The sequence below is a fragment of the Galleria mellonella genome, unplaced genomic scaffold (genome assembly GCF_026898425.1).
Source record: "Galleria mellonella isolate WM207_F2 unplaced genomic scaffold, CSIRO_AGI_GalMel_v1 utg121, whole genome shotgun sequence".
NCBI classification, from domain to species: Eukaryota; Metazoa; Arthropoda; class Insecta; order Lepidoptera; family Pyralidae; genus Galleria; species Galleria mellonella.
Window position 1 is genome coordinate 3,225,299 of NW_026441983.1, and position 22,047 is coordinate 3,247,345.

General features: G+C 36.2%; 1 protein-coding gene across 1 annotated transcript in view; it reads right to left on the reverse strand.

Moving 5' to 3' along the window:
- Positions 1 to 123: 123 nt before the first annotated feature.
- LOC113510129 (UDP-glucosyltransferase 2-like) overlaps positions 124 to 22,047 on the reverse strand; it is a 36,204-nt gene continuing 14,280 nt past the window's right edge. The window contains exons 3-10 of the mRNA XM_052898239.1: positions 14,123 to 14,207; positions 13,430 to 13,601; positions 11,810 to 12,004; positions 10,247 to 10,466; positions 4,497 to 4,716; positions 1,919 to 2,138; positions 1,149 to 1,252; positions 124 to 334 (exon numbers count right to left, since the gene is read on the reverse strand). Coding sequence (XP_052754199.1) covers positions 168 to 334; positions 1,149 to 1,252; positions 1,919 to 2,138; positions 4,497 to 4,716; positions 10,247 to 10,466; positions 11,810 to 12,004; positions 13,430 to 13,601; positions 14,123 to 14,207 — 1,383 coding nt within the window. The 3' untranslated portion in view covers positions 124 to 167. The remainder of the gene's footprint in view (positions 335 to 1,148; positions 1,253 to 1,918; positions 2,139 to 4,496; positions 4,717 to 10,246; positions 10,467 to 11,809; positions 12,005 to 13,429; positions 13,602 to 14,122; positions 14,208 to 22,047) is intronic.

A 22,047-nucleotide genomic window follows, 5' to 3' on the forward strand; every position in this document is an offset into this window, starting at 1 on the left:
TATGTATGTATTTTTTGTATTTACTGTATTTGTTATTTCTCTTTTTACTTGGTGCAATAAAGTGTAAATAATTAAATAAATAAAATACACTCCCTAAGCAGGCGTGGGATAAAATAAAACATATTATATGATAAAAAAATCAATATATTTATCAAAATACAATCTCATTAATTTCTCTTTATTTTCTGTTTGTTCTTCCCACAACACAGTGAGAGCAGCGCCCGCGCGAGCCTGTACACGAGGTAGAGGGCGACCAGCAGCAGCGCGGCCTGGTCCAGCATCCAGCGCGCGTACCACGCGTACTGCCGCGATGGAGACCGCAGGTGGTGCGCGCCTGCAATACGGGCGGCACAGTGTATACAGTGATGTCCACTATGCTTTATTGATAGATGATAATGGAATGGTAATCACGTCTATCTATCGGCGTGTGGTCCCGATATAGAATGAGCCGTCTCCTCTGTACCCGTAGGTGTCGTAAGAGGCTTTCAATTGTAGCAAACCCAGTTATTTTAATTTAGAAAGTAAACCGATTTTTAAATATTATTTATAATTTTCATTTTTAATTTTGATAAAATTCCTATGAAACCAATTTACTTGTATAAATATATGTATCTAGATAACAAAAGATTTTTCCAAGTCAATGTATAATTGATAGAGTTATGAGGTAACAAACATAAAAAAAAACCGAATTGAGTACCTCCTTCTTTTTGAAGTCGGTTAAAACACTTTTGCATCGGGAATGTTTAGTTACACTATCAATATCATTCACATATGCTCCCCCTGGAAACTATCATGGTTAATTCCTGTTGAATTAATCACGACCGGCTAACTGGCCTGTTTTCATTCTCATCTATCACCCTTCACTGGTGCTCCGCCAGCGTATCCCGTTAGCGCAGGCGGGGTTACCATACCATTTTCACCCAGCAAAAAAAAACATCTTTTATTGATACCCCGCCAGCATACTAATAAGTGATGAGTGATTACTATCAGGAGGATCATCAGCTTATATACCATTTCAAGTTATAAAAATGACAAGCTTCAGTGTTGCCAGCGCTACTCACTGTTACCTTTCATTCATATGATTAGGTTACCATGTACGAAGTAGCATACGTTCACATCGTCTGTTTAATCCCAGTCACCGCCCTCACCTTTGGTTTCGATGGCGAGCTCGACGTAGTGTGAGATTAGCTTGCTGGGTGGCACCGGCCTGTTGCGGAACAGGCGCGACAGGTACTTCGCGCGCTTGTAGTACCTGCAAACGGCAACAATACGCTCTAAAGAACTCTTCCCTGGCCCTTTACAGTGACATAAAACTCATAATTGGTCACAGAATTAAGAACATTTGTAATGAAATATGACAATTATCTGTCAATTTTTAAAGCAGTTGTACATTTTTATTGATTTATTTAGTTTACTGTATTGACCAAAATAAAATATGGGGCAAAAGGCGGAGTCAAATCTAGTAGCGTTTTCTACCATACAAACAAATTTTTTGCGCTTACATTGCAAACGCTGGCTGAACCCGACGAGATAGATCAAAATAATGTACTACAGTATTGTACACCTTAAGAAGGTCTACAAAAAAGTCCGCGATGGTACATGTCTATCTCTTAAGGATAACCCACAATAAACATTTTTTATCCTTTACTTTTAATGAGAAATAAAAGTTTATTTACGAAGTGATTTTAAACAATACAATATTTATCCTTATCCAATTAAGTAGCTTTAATATATTGTACATTTAATATAGATCAATATGGCCCTTTACAGCATGTAGTTTAAATGAATATTTTCGACGATATTACAAATTTAAAATGCAGGGGCATAGCGGTTGCGGCGGTACCGGCCGGAGGGCCGGGCGGGTCGCTAGTAGACTATATATTCAGATTCTATTTTTAATGTAACCTAACTATCTCACCTGTCATTATTCAGCATCTCCTTCAGTTCTACCCTCAGCTGGTCAGCAACATCGTCCCCATACTTGATTTTCCGTGCGTATCCGTTTCGGATCGCTCTCTCCGCGTTACCGGGCTGATCTCCAAACATTGGGATAGCTAATAGTGGTATCCCATATTGGAGTGATTCCAAGGTGCTGAGGAGACCTCCGTGTGTGATGAACAGCTTTACGTTAGAATGGGCTGAATAGGAAATGTATACTTTAAGTTTTGACACCTCTGTTTACTAGAATTCTCAGTCAGAATACGTGTGTGAATTTGAAGAAAATTACTTCTTTTTTATGCAACTTAGTAGACATGGACAATATGAATACTGATCCGATATCTATATAGTGGGTTCCTCTGGACAGTGATGGCGGAAAAAGGTCATCATCCATTTTGATATTGACCATACCTGTCGGATATCTATTTTCGAATATGTTAAAAGTCTGGTTACCTAATATTATTTTTTGGATAACAAACTTTTAAAATATTCGTATATAGATATTGTAATTAAAATATATAGATATTGCTATATATTGCTCACTCCAACAACTTAGAATATCAGCCAAGCTGACCTGATAAACTCCTGATAAAAGTGGTAATCTCTGTTCTATAGACATGAACAGCAGGCAATCATGCATACCACAGAATCTTCAATAATGTTATATTTCATGTGTTACCATTTCTCCCATCTGATACCCCATGCACAACCAAAGTATAAAACCAACTCCCAGCAGCAGTATTTCGGAACATTTACGATATTGAAACCTCAAAAAAAAAGACAATATTCTTTTCTCAAACTTGCTTGGAAATGTGAGCATTATTTTGACAATTTTCTTCGAGATAAATCAAAATTGCCGTACTGGCCAGATACATGCGGGCAGCGGCCGGCAAAAGTTGTATAAAAACCCATATCTGTCGTGTTTTGCGGCCAGATAAATTATTATGTAAACTCATATCTGTCCTATAATTTAAAAATGAAATGACCTTTTACTTCAAAAAATGGCTACCAAGGAGGTAACTAATAAGAGGTTTTATTTAAATTTCGAACTGGCTTGCAAATAGAAAGCTGTTTATTGAAAAAAAAAAACAAAGGAACATTATGGCGCCTAAAAAATTATTATTGTTCGTCATTGAACTTAAAAAGTAAAATTGTGTTTTTAATTTCCGCGCATTGTTTGAGAAAAGTATTATACAAGCCTTGGCCACAACTAGGCATTGATGGACTCACGTAAGTGTGCCTCGGATACCTCTCTGTCCACATTTGCAAGTTCGTCCATCAATGCCTCAGTTGCTGGCCGCTGCAGTAATGTACTATTCCTAAAAGGCCGGTAATACGCCAGAAAATTTTCCGTTATTGCGAGTGACTATGGGCCGCTGTCTATAGTAATCACTTACCACCAGGTGAGCTGCATGCTCGTTTACCTTCTATGTTATGAAAGAAAAGGTGTCCATCGCCTATAAACACGAACAGTATCACGGATTCCACAGAATTCTCATGGTATCCTTTATGCATTGTTTTTTCTCACGACTCATACGTACGTCTCCGGACCATGTAATTTTTTAAATTGATATTTAAAAAATCATTATATCAGCCTTTAACTGTCCACATACGCCTTTCTCTTAGGGGATTTGCCAGTGGTTGTTACACTTGGCAGGCGGATTGGTAACCGCATTCAGGCTTTAGAGGTGTTCTAAGAGGGATGTTGCTGGCCATCTCTCGCCCACCTTAGTCGTCCTAAGGCACCCACGGGAAAGGAAGGGGTGGCCTACTCTATATCGGGACCACATGCCTAATTAAAAAAATATATATCGAACAAATTACGTCGCATGTAAACCAAGACCTTAATACTTTCAAACATTTTAGTAATCAGGAATGGTAATGCAAGAGAGCTATTGTGCAGGTAATGGTGATGTTCATGTCTATTTCTGAAGGGTAAATACCACACTCCATTATGAGGGCTGTTAACAATAACCATTCCATCCAGGAAGTGGTATATTTATGAACAACCATGCAAGAACACATGCTTGATGGTAGAATCAATAATTGAATTTAATTCACTTTATTGACCAAAAGAAAATAAGGCACAAAAGGCGTACTTAATGCTAGTAACATTTTCTACCAGTCAATCTTTGGGATCAACAGTGAATCACGAACGCGGTACTACATTATAGTATTTTTTAATGCAACTTAGAATGGCAAACAAGCTGACGGCCCACCTGATGAAAAGTGGTAACCGTTGCCTATAGACATAAGCAGTACTATGAACATAACATAGTATACTGTTTCGCCCATGATACCCCCCATGCGTTGCCATTCCTGAGGACTCAGGTGTTATTCCTCTGTACCCTGTAAATTCATTGCCATATCCTGCCCTTCAGTACTTCATTATTGAATGTGACTTACATTAATTTCAAAGGCTCTCTGGTATATTCTGTTCCAAAGGTAAGGCTATTTTAGTTATAGACAACGGTTTCTACATTCCACCAGGTGCAACGTCAGCTTATTTGCCATTTCAAATTCCTCCAGTGAATGATGTCCTAGCAAAACCAACTCACCCAAGATACTGGGCTGTGGCATCCACGGCCGTACGTGCACATTCTTCGGTAGGCCGGAGATCTCCTCCTCGAACTTCCACAGGACCGTGTACGGCAGCTCTCCCAGCACTTGTATCAACCCGCGGCGGATGTGCTCGGGAAGGGCGGCCGACTTCAGCACCGACCCCATGCTGAAGTACACCACGCCGTGTTTCGACGAGTCCAATAAATCTTGCAGATCCTGGGAATTGTATTTCGTAATCATGAGGCTTGTTTTGAGAGGAGAGTCAAGTATCGCCGTAATCGGATTGAATGTAAGAATAAAGAAGAGTTAAGAAGAAGAGTAAGCAACAAAATATATGAAAGTATGTAGCATACTTATAAAATTATATATTTTATTTATTTTGTAAAAACACGCAGACAAGCGTAAATATTTTATATATATATGTAATACGGTCGGTCGCGCACGCAGCTTGTTTGATGTACCTATGCGCGCGCAGGACGCGCAGGCGCTCGGCGACTACGGGTTGCGCGCGCAGGCCGCGCATGCGTATATGCAAAAAAAGAATGTTGTTGTTGGCGCCACGGCACACATATCGTCTTAATATTATACCTTTTTTATATTTTCTATTGTTCTCCTTCTTTACTATTATTATATTACTATTATTACTGTATTAATAAACGTTTACATTATACATTCTACAAATATTATTCTCTCTTAACATCATTCGCTTCACTGGTGACCTCAAACTGTTCACGAATATCAAGATGAGCGTGGAGCCAGGCGCACAGAACATGGAATCCTGCCGTGTGGGAGTCAGGGTACCTCCATTCTACCCTGAAAAACCTGCTTTGTGGTTTGCACAATTAGAGGGGCAATTTCAACTAGCCACCATTACTGCAGACTCCACGAAGTTTTACTACGCTATAAGCCAATTGGAACCACAATATGCAGCGGAAGTAGAAGATGTCATCACAAACCCACCGACGGCTAACAAATACGACAGACTTAAAACTGAACTTATTAAACGATTGTCAGCATCGAGAGAGAAGAAGGTTAAACAACTCCTCATTCATGAAGAGCTTGGTGATCGCAAACCTTCTCAGTTCGTCAGACATCTCCAGAATCTTGCTGGGCCTGGGGTGCCGGAAGAGTTTTTACGTACTATATGGACCAGTCGTCTACCAGCAAGTACACAGACAATTATTGCATCACAACCGAAAGCCTCACTAAAAGAACTAGCCGAGTTGGCAGACAGGGTACATGACGTTGTACCTCCAATTCTGCAAGTAGCATCCACATCGGCAGCAACATCTGGTATCTGGTAATCACCTAAACCAGCAAATAGAAGAGCTTACAAAACAAGTCTCCGCTCTCACTACAAGGTTAGACAGAATATCTCGTAATAACGAACGTCAACCATTTAACCGATTGCGAAAAAGATCACAATCTCGATCAAGATCAGCTTCAAACCATAAGAAGTACCCCAATTGCTGGTACCATGCCAAATTCGGTGATCAAGCTAGAAAATGCATTCAACCCTGCGATTTTTTGGCGGGAAACGCAACGGGCAATCGGTAATGGCGGCCAACGATTGCACTACAAATGGTCGCCTATTTGTGACAGATAAGAAAACGAAGACGCAATTTCTAGTGGACACGGGTAGTGACCTCTGTGTTTTCCCTCGTACTTATCTAAAAGAACGTCGACCAAAATCAGATTATCAATTATGTGCAGCAAACGGCACTACAATTGCAACATATGGTTATGTACATTTAGTATTAAACCTAGGCTTGCGTCGTGACTTCGCTTGGGGATTTGTTGTTGCGGACGTAACAAGGGCGATAATCGGTGTCGATTTTTTATCATATTTTAATATTGTTGTTGATTGCAGGAACCAACGCTTGATTGATAACAATACAACCCTCGCGACCCCGGCTTCGCCTGCTCAGTCTTGTGATATCATTTCTTCGGTAAAAAGTATCATGGATGAGTCTATATATCACAGTATACTTAGGGAATATACTGACATTACTCGTCCACATGGTACACACCGCATCCCCACTCACAACACTGTACACCACATACGTACAACTCCTGGCCCGCCAGTTTCATCAACACCACGCAGGCTAGCTCCTGACAAATTAAAAATAGCTAAACAGGAATTTGCTGAAATGCTTAAGAATGGTATATGTACACCTTCCGAGTCGTCCTGGTCCTCACCACTCCATCTTGTACCTAAAAAAGATAATGGCTGGCGTCCATGTGGCGACTATAGAATGTTAAACGCACGAACAATACCTGACAAATATCCTATACGTCATATCCAGGACTTTGCCCATAATCTCTCAGGCTGCAAAGTGTTCTCTACCATTGATTTCCCTGTAAGCGCCGGGGATATCAAGAAAACCGCGATCACGACGCCGTTCGGTCTTTATGAATTTCCGTTCATGACGTTCGGACTTCGTAATGCCGGACAAACGTTTCAACGTTTCGTGGACGAGATGCTGAGAGGCCTTGATTTTACATTCGCTTATTTGGACGACTTCCTAGTCTTCTCGAAAGATGAAGAGGAGCACAAGCACCATCTAAGACGGCTGTTTACTAGACTACGCGAATACGGTATGGTAATTAACACCTCGAAATGCGTGTTTGGTGCTACCGAGGTAAAGTTTTTAGGATACCTCATATCTGCTGATGGTACTAAGCCGCTTCCCTCCAAGGTCGAAGCTATACAGAACTTTCCGGTGCCAAAAACAATACGGGAACTAAGGAGATTCTTGGGTATGCTTAATTTTTATAGGAGATTCGTTCCTGATGCTGCCCAATACCAAAACCCCTTAAATTCTTTATTAGTAGGCTCGGTAAAAGGCTCTCATCCTGTCACATTGTCTCCAAAGGAACTCGAAGCATTCACGGCCTGCAAGAAGGGACTGTGTAAAGCAGCTCTGTTAGCACACCCAGACTGTCAGGCTAAGTTAGCAATCGTTACAGACGCATTTGACACAGCAATAGGTGCAGTGCTACAGCAGTACAAAGAAAATGAAGGATGGCAACCTCTGGCATTCTTTTCTAAAAAATTAAATTCAACCCAACGAAAATATTCTCCATATGATCGGGAATTGTTGGCAATATACGAAACAATCAAATATTTCAGACACATGGTAGAAGCACGAAACTTTATTATTTATACAGACCATAAACCCTTATGTTTCGCTTTTCACTCAAGAAAGGAAAATTGCTCTCCAAGACAGTTCAGACACTTAGACTTCATTTCGCAGTTTTCAACAGATATCAGGTACATTTCAGGTAAGAATAACGTAGTAGCTGATACCCTTTCACGAGTAGAAGAAATAGTTCAACCAGTGGACTTAGAGCTGTTAGCGAAAGCACAACAATCCGATCCAGAACTACAGCTGCTACTGAACAGCAACACATCACTACATCTAAAAAAGATTAAACTGCCAGGTACACTGTCTGAACTGTATTGCGATGAGAAAAACAATGCTGTGAGACCATATGTTCCAATGGAGTATCGCCGGCGAATATTCGAAACTCTTCATTCGCTTAGTCATCCAGGAGTAAATGCTACCTCCAAACTGGTGGCAGAGAAGTACGTCTGGCCAGGGATGAAAAAAGACTGTCGAGAATTCACAAGGACTTGTTTGGCTTGTCAAAGATCAAAAGTCACTCGTCATGTCTCTTCACCTCTGGGCACATTCAAGCTTCCGAAATCGAGATTCAGTAATATTCACATCGATCTTATTGGACCTCTGCCACTGTCACAAGGATATCGATACTGCCTTACAGCCATCGACAGATTCACTCGCTGGCCTGAGGCAATACCACTCCAGGAAATCACAGCTGAAGCAGTGGCCAAGGCTCTACTAAATGGATGGATTTCTCGATTTGGCTGTCCTCATACTATTGTCACCGACAGAGGTGCACAGTTTGAGTCATGCCTGTTCAAAAAATTATCTGAACTCATCGGTTTCCAACATAGAAGAACGACCGCCTATCACCCTTCATGCAACGGCCTTATAGAAAGGTTTCATAGACAATTAAAGGCAGCAATTACTTGTCATGCCAATTCTAATTGGGTGGAATCTCTCCCTTTGGTACTGCTTGGGATTAGGAATGCATACAAGGAGGATCTTCATGCTTCATCAGCCGAACTTACATACGGAGAAACACTTAGGCTACCAGGAGATTTCTTTCAATACGAGGAAAGTACCATCCCAGATGTAACTGATTATTTGTCACGAATACGTTCATTCGCTAAAAGGTTACAGCCCACAGCCACATCGTGTCATGGCAAAAGATCTGTTTTTGTATATAAAGACCTCAAAACAGCCACACACGTATTTCTTCGGGACGATACTTGTCGCAGACCTCTAACACCTGCTTACACTGGGCCACACGAAGTACTAGAAAGAACAGACAAAGTCTTCAAAATACTTTTACGTAATAACCCTGTCACAGTATCTATAAACCGAATAAAGCCAGCTTACATATTGCATGACATTAACACATACACGAGTACAACCACACCAGACACACACACATCTAGTAATCAATCATCAAGCAATCACACACAAAACAATCATAACACAACACACAATACAAACACTTCTTCCACAAATTCGCCACAACACACTACGCCTAACAAAACTGGAAGAAATGATATCCGCAAGACGAGATCAGGTCGTACTGTTCACTTCCCTAAATATTATCGCCCGTGAGACGGTCTCTGGAGGGGGTGATGTAGCATACTTATAAAATTATATATTTTATTTATTTTGTAAAAACACGCAGACAAGCGTAAATATTTTATATATATATGTAATACGGTCGGTCGCGCACGCAGCTTGTTTGATGTACCTATGCGCGCGCAGGACGCGCAGGCGCTCGGCGACTACGGGTTGCGCGCGCAGGCCGCGCATGCGTATATGCAAAAAAAGAATGTTGTTGTTGGCGCCACGGCACACATATCGTCTTAATATTATACCTTTTTTATATTTTCTATTGTTCTCCTTCTTTACTATTATATTACTATTATTACTGTATTAATAAACGTTTACATTATACATTCTACAAATATTATTCTCTCTTAACATCATCCGCTTTAAGTATATGGAGCAAGAGATGTGCGAGATGTGATAAACGGAGGGAGACTTTGTACAAAAGTCGATTGCTTGGGTACCCCTGTCTCATTCGTGTTTCAACCGTGAAGCAGTTGTGTGTGCATGGCTATGTTTCGGTTTAAAGGGTGGGATATGGCGTAAATTTATAGGGTACAGAGGAATAACACCTGAGTCCTCAGGAACGCATGGGAGGTATCATGGGCGAAACGGTATACTCTGTTATGTCCATAGTACTGCTCATGTCTGTAGGCGACGGTTACCACTTTCCATCAGGTGGGCCGTCAGCTTGTTTGCCATTCTAAGTTGTATAAAAAAAAGACGCCTGTAGCACTGGATTCTTTATACCTACCCTATAAGGGACTTAGCGTGAAGAAACATTGTGCATGCAACTAACATTTACTCCTAATTTCTCATTGTCTCAATGGGAAAAGGGATTACGGAGATTAGTGTCTAGCAACACACCAGTTCAGTAGATCTTGCAGGTCCTGAAAGAGTAATTTTAAGTTGTATAAAAAAAAAAAAAAAAAAATTCCGGATTTTATATATCATCATCATTATTGCAGCTGTTACGTGTCCACTGCTGGACAAAAAGTTAAAAAACTTGTAAAAACTCAACAGTCTCTTACTTTCGGCAGAGGGGGAATATCCTCAGGTATATGGTAGCCAGCGACGTTTATCACATTGGGTGGGACCGGCTGCGCAGGCGCAAACGACGGATGCGAGTTCACCAACAGAATTGACACGTTATTGGTTGCTTCCGATAGTGGTGGTAGCGGCACTCCACGGGCGGCTGCCAGAGACGAGAAGTAGGCGTTGTATCTCTCACATGTCGATAAATATTCAAGCCTGAAAAGAATAAGTTTATTTTGCAAGAATAAATTGGAAATTCCTTCTCATTTCGAGTTGCGCAACTGAGGAACAGGCTACCTGCTGACATACAGGATAGTCCTTCCATTACTTCCTTCAAGAAAAGATTGATATCTCACCTTTTAACTAATAATACATGATAATATTATGCACTTTTATATATGTATATATATACTTATCCCTAAAAGAGATCTCTTCCAGCCAGCACAGTGTAGCTAGTGCAGGAAAGGTAAGGTAAAAATAATGTAGTGTATATATATATATATATATATATATATATATATATATATATATATATATATATATATATATATATATATATATATATACACTACACTGGGTTGGCTGGAAGAGATCCCTTTTAAAGATAAGCCCACCCTTGCTAACAAGTTGTTCAACTAATCGCTACATGTATTGTTCAAACGCAATAAAGAATATATTATAATTCACCAATTATAATCATTAATACTATCTACATATTACACGTTCAAATCATTCGTCTAATTTTACATCGACTCTTGTTAACAGATACAATTCGACTTGGACTAAAGAGAGCTGACATCCGCAACGCTATCTGTCAACAGTCAGACAGTTGATCGACCGCAGAGCAAGTTCCAGTTGGTCCCAGTGACAGAAGTTTTGAATGAGATTGACTATTTGAACAAATTACAAATATGCTAAACAGTACTTTTTTAATGGATGATAATGGAATGGTAACCCCACCTGCGCTATCGGTATACACCGGCGGGGCACCAGTGAAGAATGATAGGTGAGGATGAAGCAGGTCAGTTAGCCCACCGTGACGAATCTAACAATAAATCAATCACGATGATTTCCGGGGGGAACCACGAGGAGGTCGGCCTGACAGGGTATATTGCTAGCAATGGGGCTATTAATCCTCATTACTGAAGTGAAGCAGTTGTGTTTGCATGGTTGTGTTTCGGTTTGAAGACTAAGATAAGTAGTGAAATTACAGGGTAAGGCATAACACCACAATCCCGGGGGGAAGGGATTGTTAGTAATGTTAGGTTACAGGGTATTGTCCAGCCTGTCTATCTCGCTCTAACATATATTTTATTATATTTTCTCTCTTTTACGTTATCAATCTATATACTTTATAACCTAAGCACACTTAGGGTACAGTGGAATAACACCTAAGTCCTCAGGAATGGCAACGCATGGGAGGTAACATGGGTGAAACAGCATACTCTGTTATGTCCATGGTACTGCTCATGTTTATAGGCGACGGTTACCACTTCCCAATCAGGTGGACCGTCAGCTTGTTTGCCATTCTAAGTTGTATAAAAAAAATTATTACCAACCAGTCGGTGATGGTGATCATGCAATGAAAGAAGGTGTTGACGAGCCTCTGCCACAAATTCATTGGTATAGGAGCGCTGTTCATCAAGAAGGGCACGGTTGGCACTGAGCGCACTTCGTCCACAAGCCGCTCGAGGAAGGAATTGTATACTGTGCCTCCTAGCAGTATCCATGGAGCTTGTTGCACGGCCGCGTAGCTGGAAAGAAGAAAAATAATATGAAATAATATTTATTGTAAAGAGGTTAAATTTGTGAGTTGGAATGTTCGGGGTAATCTCCGGAACTACTGATCCGGTTTTAAAAATACTCTCACTGTCAGAAAGGTATATTATTCCTGACTGCTATAGAATACCTTTTATTTTGGTAAATATATATTTTCAATAATTAATCACAATAAATGTAATTGAAGTCGACAACATTTTTTTAATATGGTGCATTTGAAGTGAGTAAAATGAGTTAGCAAAGATCGGGTTACGTGAGATTTTTATTTTTTTACTCGTTCTTTTTTTTTAGTATGAAACAAACAAGTATTTTTTTTTATACAACTTAGAATGGCAAACAAGCTGACAGCCCCTGATGGAAAGTGGTAACCGTCGCCTATAGACATGAGCAGTACCGTGCACATAACATAGTATACTGTTTCGCCCATGATACCCCCCATGCGTTGCCATTCCTGAGGACTCAGGTGTTATTCCACTGTACCTTGTAAATTCACGCCATATCCCTCCCTTCAAACTGAAACACAGCCATGTAAACACAACTACTTTACGGTTGAAACAAATGGGACAGAGGTACCCAAGCAATCGACTTTTGTACAAAGTCTCTCTCTGATTCTTACAATCCTGATTAAATGCGCGAACTTTTAACGACAAGACACTTTAGTACATTTTTTTAAAGGAGGACCTTTCAAAGTAGACAAATTTAGAAAATTTTGAATTCACAGTTTAACAAATAGTCTTAATTCTAGAAAACTTAGGGCAATTATAATGACACAATTGCCCCAAGTTTTCTAGAATCTTAAAAATAATGACACTTTTGACTGTGGTTCTAGAAACGTTATTTAGCGTTATGGTTCCAAAGTTTAAATGAAAAATGGTTACAGTTTGACCAAATTTATAGGTTTTTCTCAAATGCCCACAATTTTCAAACTGCATAGGATAGATTTTTTTTTTTATTTCTCTCATGATGGTTACAATCACCCCATCATTTTCATCATCATTTGGCTTGACGTTGAGTTCTGGTACACGCTGTACATTCAAACTAATGCATCTAAAAGTTGTAATTGTTTGTATCTATAATAAGTTTTCTATTGTTATATTACGGAGGGAATTTTATTATATTTTATTTAATATTAAATTTAATATTTTATTTATTTATTTATTTATTAACAATAGTGTTTGTTGTATTTACATTATTTTCACCGGTACCTTTCCTGCACTGGATTACCCAAATTAAATTATTTTCTCTCCAACTACACTGGGTTGGCTGGAAGAGATCTCTTTCAGAGATAAGCCCTCCCTTGCTAACAAGCTGTTAAACTAATCGTCGCATATATTGTTTAAGTGCAATAAAGAATATATAAGGAACAATAAATAATATCTATGTATCTAAAAGTATCTCACCCAGCATCAATTTCGGAGAAGAACCACTCTGTGACCACAGCGTCGTACTGTGTCTTGACCACTGCTTCCCTCACGGCCGGCGTGTTGGCTGTCATCGTCGTTATGTTCCTCGCGAACTCCTTAGCAACGTTGACGCCCTGGTTGATGTTGTTCAGATTGGTCATGTCCAATGCTGGAATGGGATCGGTGTCATAGACAAACATTATATAGATAGAATGTGTTGCCATAAACAAGAAAACTTTTTATCTATGTGCGCGTGAAACTCTGTTATGTACATGGTACTGTTCATGTCTATAGGCGACGGTTACCACTTTCCATCAGGTGGGCCGTCAGTTCGTTTGCCATTCTAAGTTGTATAAAAAATCCATATCGCTGTGTATGCACAGAAAAATGTTACGGCGCATATAAGAGTAGAGGAAGTGTTAAAAATAAAAAAAATAAAAAATATTACGTACTACTTGAACGCCCCCTATTATAATGTTGATTTGCTTATAACCTTATACGTACCGAAGACACTACGCCGGCATACACAGACCATTAGTGTATGCCGGCTGAAGAACCCAGCGACCCGGAGGTCGTCGCCTCCGGAGTTGAAGCCGGGGTAGAGGGGTATACCCCGAGGCCCCTACCTCGCCCGCCCATGCAACATCTGGCGGGCACGAGAAGCCCTTATTGATTGATTGATATACGTACCGTCGGCGATTACTTTCGTGCCCACCGGAACTAGCTTCAAGTTTTTATTTTTATTATCATACGGATACGGTGTGACCCATGTTACCTGAAAAATTAAACATAAAAAATCAAACTTTAAATCCTTATTTTTTTTATTCTTATTTTTATTGTGGCAACTCTTCGACTCTTTATTTATATCTTCTTTTTTTCTTTTTTTTCTCTCTGGCAACACTGCCGATAACAGTCTTTGTCAGTTGGCTCTTATTTATTTATTGTTTTTAATTTATTACTTGTGAAATAACGATACTAGTGTATATAATCAGTGAGTTTTGGTCATAAGTAACGTCGATTGTTGTTGGTGTGTAAATCTGTGATTTCTTTGTGACAAAAATCTACGTTACAAAATTTGTGGGACCGCCAACTGTCAAAGTATTGGTAATTTACAATTGAAGTCTTGGATTTCTATTGACTCCTTTAATAATTAAATACAGTTATTACACTTCACTATTACTATATCCATTTACAAATAAACAATAATATTAAAGTCAAATATTCGATAGTGAAGATCGGTTGTTGTTGTTGAGATATATAAAAAAAAAAAAAAAAAAAACTACCCACTAACATAAAATATTATTGCAATAATTACAGCTCATAAAATTTATTTATTATCATATTGATAATATATTCCAAATAGCTGTACGAAACTAAACTTATGTATTTTATTAAATAACAATACAATATTAGTAATCCATAGCCATTGCTAGATATCATATGACAAATTAAGACATATTTACTGTAGTGGTAATATATAAGATTAATTATTTTTTTTGTAACAGTATTGGTATTTAAAGTTTTTACTAACAATATTTATTTATTTATTATTAAATTATTTATTGTATTATTTTATTGAAGGGAAATAGCGCACTTTCAACACTGTATTTCTTCTATTGAATAATATTCATTGTTGTCTTGTTTCGTAGATATTTAACATAATAATTAAAAATGATGTCCCGCAGAGCATGTGATCTTGATGCTAAGCTCAAGGTGACACTCTTAGAGTTAAAAAAATCCAATGAATTAAATAAGGCCTTATTACAGGAACGAGATGAAAGTGAGATTGAAATTAAGTTGATGTCTGATAAATATGTGGCTCTGAAGAATGACCTAGTGAAGATCAGTACAGACTTTGAAGTTCTACATATCGAAAAAGAAAAACTTCAAGAAATTGTAAATAAATATGATCTGTGCAGAGACACATATGAGTCAGCATTGCAGAAAATCACTCATCTAGAGCGGCACCTTGAGGAAGTTCAATCACAAAATAAATCTTTGTTGGATCACAGGCGGTTGAGTAGTTATAACGAGACCATGGATCTGTATACAGAAATGTTAAATACTACTAGTGATCAAACATCTGCTCTGCCCCTTGTGACCATAGATTTGACAAATACACCAAGCTCCTATAGTCCTAATAAAGTACCTATTAATAGTAGTAAGAAGTTAAAAAAATATGTAAAATTAAATAAATTTATTCGAAAATCAGAAAATTTAGTGAAAAGTCATAAAAAGTGTTTAAAATCAATTATTACTAGGAAGCAAAAAATTGACTTATCAATAGAATTAAATAATTGTAAAGAAAAAATATATAACAAAGATTTAGAAATAGATGAATTATCACAAAAAATTAAACTATTAGAGAACTCGTTGTCCAATTTATCTTTGAAATACGAATCAGCTAAGAATGAAATACATGAATATTCTGATCAGTTGGATAATTTAATAAAATTAGGTAACTACAACATGGAGCGGTTTGTTTCTCTTACGGATAGATGTCACTGTAATTCACCAGAGTCTGATAACTATATCCAACCGTCCCACCATAATCAGTTGAACATTGATATCTCATCCGTCACGGGGCCAGACGTTTCATGTTTACCCACACGAAACAGTACAAAAGTAAATAAATGCAGCACTGTACATGAAACCATCAGGAGAACAATTGTTTATTCAGATGAATTTGGCAAGGATTTAGGTAGTTTATTATCGAACTGCCTCTCGCAACAAGTAATAAATAATTGTTTTCCGGGATCAGGTATATATAAGATTATAAAAAATATAGTAAATGAAAAATATAATATTCACACGACCCTAGTAATAGCGTTAGGGAATTGTTTGCATATGCGTAAATCTGATATAGTTAATTTAATAAAATCATTATATAATATAGTGGAGCTTGGTATAGGTAAAATATTATTATGCGCATTTCCCTACTCTCAATCCCTGACTAATGAACAGAATAAGTTCATTTATAGTATAAATAATTTAATTTATTCGATGACATATCATTGTAATGATATATTTTATTTTGAAAGTAACAAATTTGTTACAAATTATTATATGACGGGAGGTAATTTTTATCTTCCTAAAAAACAAAAAAAGATTATTGCTAGTTTACTAGCGTATAACATTTATGATCCCATTATAAGTAGTATAACGGGTTTAATTAGTAATATTAGTAATTATACTAATAATGTGACATGTGTTAATTTAAACTAACATCTACGACATTGGTTAAGCCACAGGATATGGTCATTATTCATCAAAATATTCGTGGCTTCTCCAGCAAAGAATTAGAATTAAGTCTTTTCTTAGAATCTAACAATGTACGGGTGTTATGTCTGACAGAACATTGGCTTAAACAATATGAAATAATTTGTCCTTTTGAACATTATAATATAGCTAGTTTTTTTGCTAGGAACAATGCCATTCATGGCGGGTCAATTATTATTTTAAAAAATGATGTAGAATATAAAAACCGTCAAGACATTGTAAATATTTCTATTGAGCAAACAATTGAACTATCTTGCGTAGAATTAGTTACTTGTATAATAATTTGCGTTTATCGTCCGCCATCGGCTTGTTTTGATTCTTTTGAACTGGCTATGGAGGAAGCATTGAGACGAGTCGCACGGAGGAATAAAACATTATTTGTATGTGGCGATTTTAATGTTGATTTATTATCGGAATGCTCAATAAGCTTAAGATTGATTAACTTATTTAAATCATTTAATTTGCACAATCTTTTTTTAGAACCCACTAGGGTCGCAGGAAATTCTGCCACTTGTATAGATAATGTTTTTTGTAATTGTGAAGTAAAGGTGAAAATGAATTTCGACTGTTTTGGATCTGATCATTACGGACAAAAAGTTATAATTGAAACTAAGGGATCCAAAGGGACTCAAACAATTACATGCAGACAAATAACACAAAAGAATTTGGCACGTTTTAAAAATAAAATTGAACATAAAATATCTAGTGTCATAGTACCTCAATATGACCCGGACATTGTATGTGAACATATTTTTAATTTAATTGAACATGAAGCTAGCAGTGAATTTAAAACAAAAACATTTTCAACTAGTGTAAAATCAAAGTTTTGTGACTGGGCCACGTTTGGTATTTATAAGTCTAGGGCTAATCTTTACGAACTTTACGAAAAACGAAGCTATATATCCGATCCCTTATTTCATGAACATGTAAAATCTTATTCGAAAATATTTAAAAAGGTTTGTCATACAGCTAAGTCTCTCTATTTAGGTAAAATAATAACTAAATCTAAAGATAAAATAAAAGCCACTTGGAAAGTAATAAATAGCGAAACTGGAAAAGTTAATTTTCAAAATAGCAAAATAGCTTTAAATATTAATAACAAATTGGTAAATTCCGACACAGAGGTCGCGCATACATTCGAATCTTATTTTACTAATATTCCATTAATTACGACACAGGCTCTAAAATCTTCCCCGTCTGCTGCTGAAACTTTACTAACAGACAATGTTAGCAAGTCATCAGCTGTATTTAACTTTAGACATACATCATCAGTAGAAATAATGAAAATATTCAAACAACTTAATAATAAAAAAACAGAGGATCTATGGGGTATATCTGTTAAAATACTGGATAGTATAATGGAAATTATTGCGCCCTCTCTTGCTTTTATTTTCAATAAATGTATAGATGAAGGTAAATTTCCTAACATAATGAAAATTAGTAAAATCATACCGCTTTTTAAATCTGGAGATAGGAGTGACCCAATAAATTATAGACCTATATCCATACTCCCAGCACTCAGTAAAATTTTTGAAAAAATAATCCTTATGCAACTTGTCAGTTATTTCAATTTAAATAATCCACAATAGTCAATTCGGTTTTTCCAAAGGTCGTTCAACTACAGACGCAGGTGCAGAGTTGCTTAGACACGTATTTGCTGCATGGGAAACTAAAATGGATGTGATAGGTGTTTTTTGTGACCTTTCTAAGGCTTTTGATTGCGTTGATCATAATACATTGCTAAAAAAACTTGCTTTTTATGGCGTCAAAGACAATGCTTTAAATTTAATAAAATCTTATCTATCTGATAGAATACAGAAAGTGAAGATTAGCAACGCTACGTCTGACGGGTCACTTGTGCAAATGGGTGTACCTCAAGGATCTATTCTCGGTCCATTTTTATTCCTAGTTTACATTAATGATCTCCCATATGCCATGCAGGATAGATGCGGCATAGTATTGTTTGCAGACGATACTTCATTGATTTTTAAAGTTAATAGAATGATTAATAATTATGACGATGTAAATAGTGCTTTGCGGCGTCTCCTGCACTGGTTTACAACTAACAATCTTATGTTAAACGCTAAAAAAACAAAATGTGTTAATTTCTCTCTATCTAAAAGTTTTAATACTAATTGCAATATTAAATTAAATGACGAATCTCTCGAATTTATAGAATCTACTGTCTTTCTAGGAATCACACTAGATAATAAAACACAATGGGGTGCACAAATTCAAAGCCTTGCAGCGAAACTAAGTTCAGCAGCTTTTGCCGTGCGTAAAGTTAGACAGTACACTGATACTGATACTGCTAGATTAGTCTATTTTAGTTATTTTCATAGTTTACTCTCTTATGGAATATTACTATGGGGAAAAGCGGCAGATATTAAGAATATATTCATATTACAAAAACGTGCCGTTCGAGCGATCTACTGTATGAAGAGTCGTGACTCATTAAGAGAGAAATTCAAAGAGGCAAATATTCTCACCGTTGCTTCTCAATTTATATATTCAAATATTCTATATGTTCATAAAAATCTTGACTTATTCCCAAAAAACAGCAATATTCATAATATTAATACTAGATTTAAAGACAAACTTGCTGTCCCCAAGTATCGTTTAGAAAAAGTTAATAGGTCTTTTATGGGAATAGGTATAAAAATTTACAATAAGATACCAAAGGATATGTTGGAATTACCCTTAAATAAATTCAAAACATCTGTTAAATCATATTTACTGAGCAAAGCCTATTACTCACTAAACGATTACTTGAATGACGAGTGTGCATGGCAATAGTTGTTCATGCACTGAATTTTCATTTAATGTTAGACATAGACACCTATATAAATATACATTGTAAATAAACTGGCTTTAAAAAAAAAGTAATTCAATTGAGTTTCTTGCCAGTTCTTCTCAATTGGATCTATATACCGAACTGTAGTGCTATTCTCTAAGCAAACAGCCTAGACATCAGCCTTGACGCAGCGATGAAATATTGAAATGGTATTCACTAATTCTTAAGACGCGACACTAGCGCCCAAAGACGAGCTCAAAGACGAGCGGCATAAACGGGAACTACTCAAGGCTGTGCGATTTGACATTTTGCCATAGTATTTGGTATTCACTAACAAAAATCAGCCTCGCCTTCGCCGACAGCCTAGCCTACAGCCTCGATTTCTTATGTCAAACTCAAAAGCTTTGTTTTCTACGCTGTTTGCATAGTATTCATCTAATATATTTATTTGTTTCTTGAATTCTGTGATTATTAATTGTATTGAAATTGTCAATTTGTGTTTAAAAACGATTGCTGCCCGTTTATGTGTAATGACCCATTTGTTGAAAGAAGCTAAAATAGAAAATGATTGTAAGAAATGCCGACAATCAACAACTTTATGTGATGTGGATTATATTCATCATTACCGACTTTCTGAAGAATTAATCAATATGTTAGAAAAAGAATTGTCACCATGTATGCCTGTTCCAGAGAGTTGTTAAAGCTAAAGGTTTGTAACTTAAATTTTATTAATTGATGGTATTAGGTACATAAATAAATTTAAAGCAGGAAAAAGAATACTTTGCAATGATTGTGTGCACTTGTTTATTTTATTGAGACAAGCTTAATTGTGTCAGCAGATGTTTGTGTAGGGAACAACTAGCTAGTTAATAATGGTGTGTAACAAGTATTCTAGTATGCATAATAATACTTCTGGTGTTACAAATATTCATGGATCATGGTAACCGTTTCCTATTAGGTGATCCATAAGCTTAGTGGCCTCTGGTTTTGTATAAAAATAACTATGTCTAATATGTTAGAAAGAAACCAACTTAGTTAAACATGTAGTAAATTATTAATTCATGTCAATTAATTTTTGTTAAATTAGACCACTAAATTTAGCATTCAGGTTGAAACTATTATAAAAAATTGTTTCAAAATCATAGTTTTAAAAAACATGACACACATAAATTCAGGATTGGCTATGTGGCTAATTAAAAATAATTAACATTACTTGTTTTTTTTCAGGTGATTTTGAAACTCATTTAGTAGCATGACACAAACCCTTGGACAGCCACAATAATAGTAGTGTATTGCTGTATTGTTTGTGATATGCTGATAATATGATGCAGTTACATCATCTATACAAAATGAAGAAGCACAAAAGAAAATTTTGTAGTCAAAATAAGCTAGCTATACTTTTTGTACTTATATCTTAAAACTATTTTCAAATACTTTTTTATTGTTACATTTTTGTCTACCTGTGAATTAAAATTAATATTATATTATGTTGTAAATGTATATTTTAATTTAAAATTATTATAATTAATTCATATTATAACTAGTATGGAGTAAGAAATTAAAAAAAATATTCATTAAAAATTATTTATTTGAAATTGAAACAAGTTTATAATTATAAAATTTTATTGTAATTGTGTTTTTATTTGAAAATTATATAAGATGAAACTTATATTTCAAAATTACTAATGACTATTAAATGACATAATTTAATCTTATATTTTCAATAATGAACTTGATTAAACTAATAATTTCAATAACTCTTGTTATGTTTGGCAGTGTATATTTTTAGAAATGTATTATTGTAAAATCTATTAGTATTTTAAAAACCAAAATTGAGGTTTCTTCCCTTCTTCACAATGGATGGTAGAATCATAAAGAATTACCATTTATAATATTTTAAATTTAATTGAATAAAAATTATTTGACATTTTTTAATTTTTTTTTTAATTAAATCGTACAATGGCTGACTTTAATTTAGTCATATCTCATTCATTAGCTATAAGATATGAACTAGTGTTGTCTGATTCTCTATCAAAATTTGTTCTGTCTCTACTCGGTGCTCTTCAGTGGCAACAAATCTTTGTGAGACTACTCTCTTTCTAGTTGAGGCTGCTATTGTGAAGGAGATAAGTGTCATCGGGATACTGTCAGTCAAATGACGGCGTGGACCTAAAAATAACAATAAGACCAATTAGACACATAATTCTAAAATTATAAATTAGTTATTTATTTAAGATACTCCACAAAAATATAAATAATCCTTTTTTCTGTTCGTGTATGTCCTGTCACAAGCCATGTCTGATTCTTTATATATTCCATCAGCATCTCCGACTACTTTGCGAAGGGACCTCATTTCATGGCATGTTACGAGATATGCATTTATTTTAGTTACTAAAAATATAACCTTAAAAACAATACAAGTAAATAAAAAGCACATTTTACTTACGTATTTGATAGATACATCCAAACTTATAAAACGTTGGTAAAGTTACGTTAATTTTATTAATTATTTTTAAAAGAGAATAAACAAATACAAAAAGTG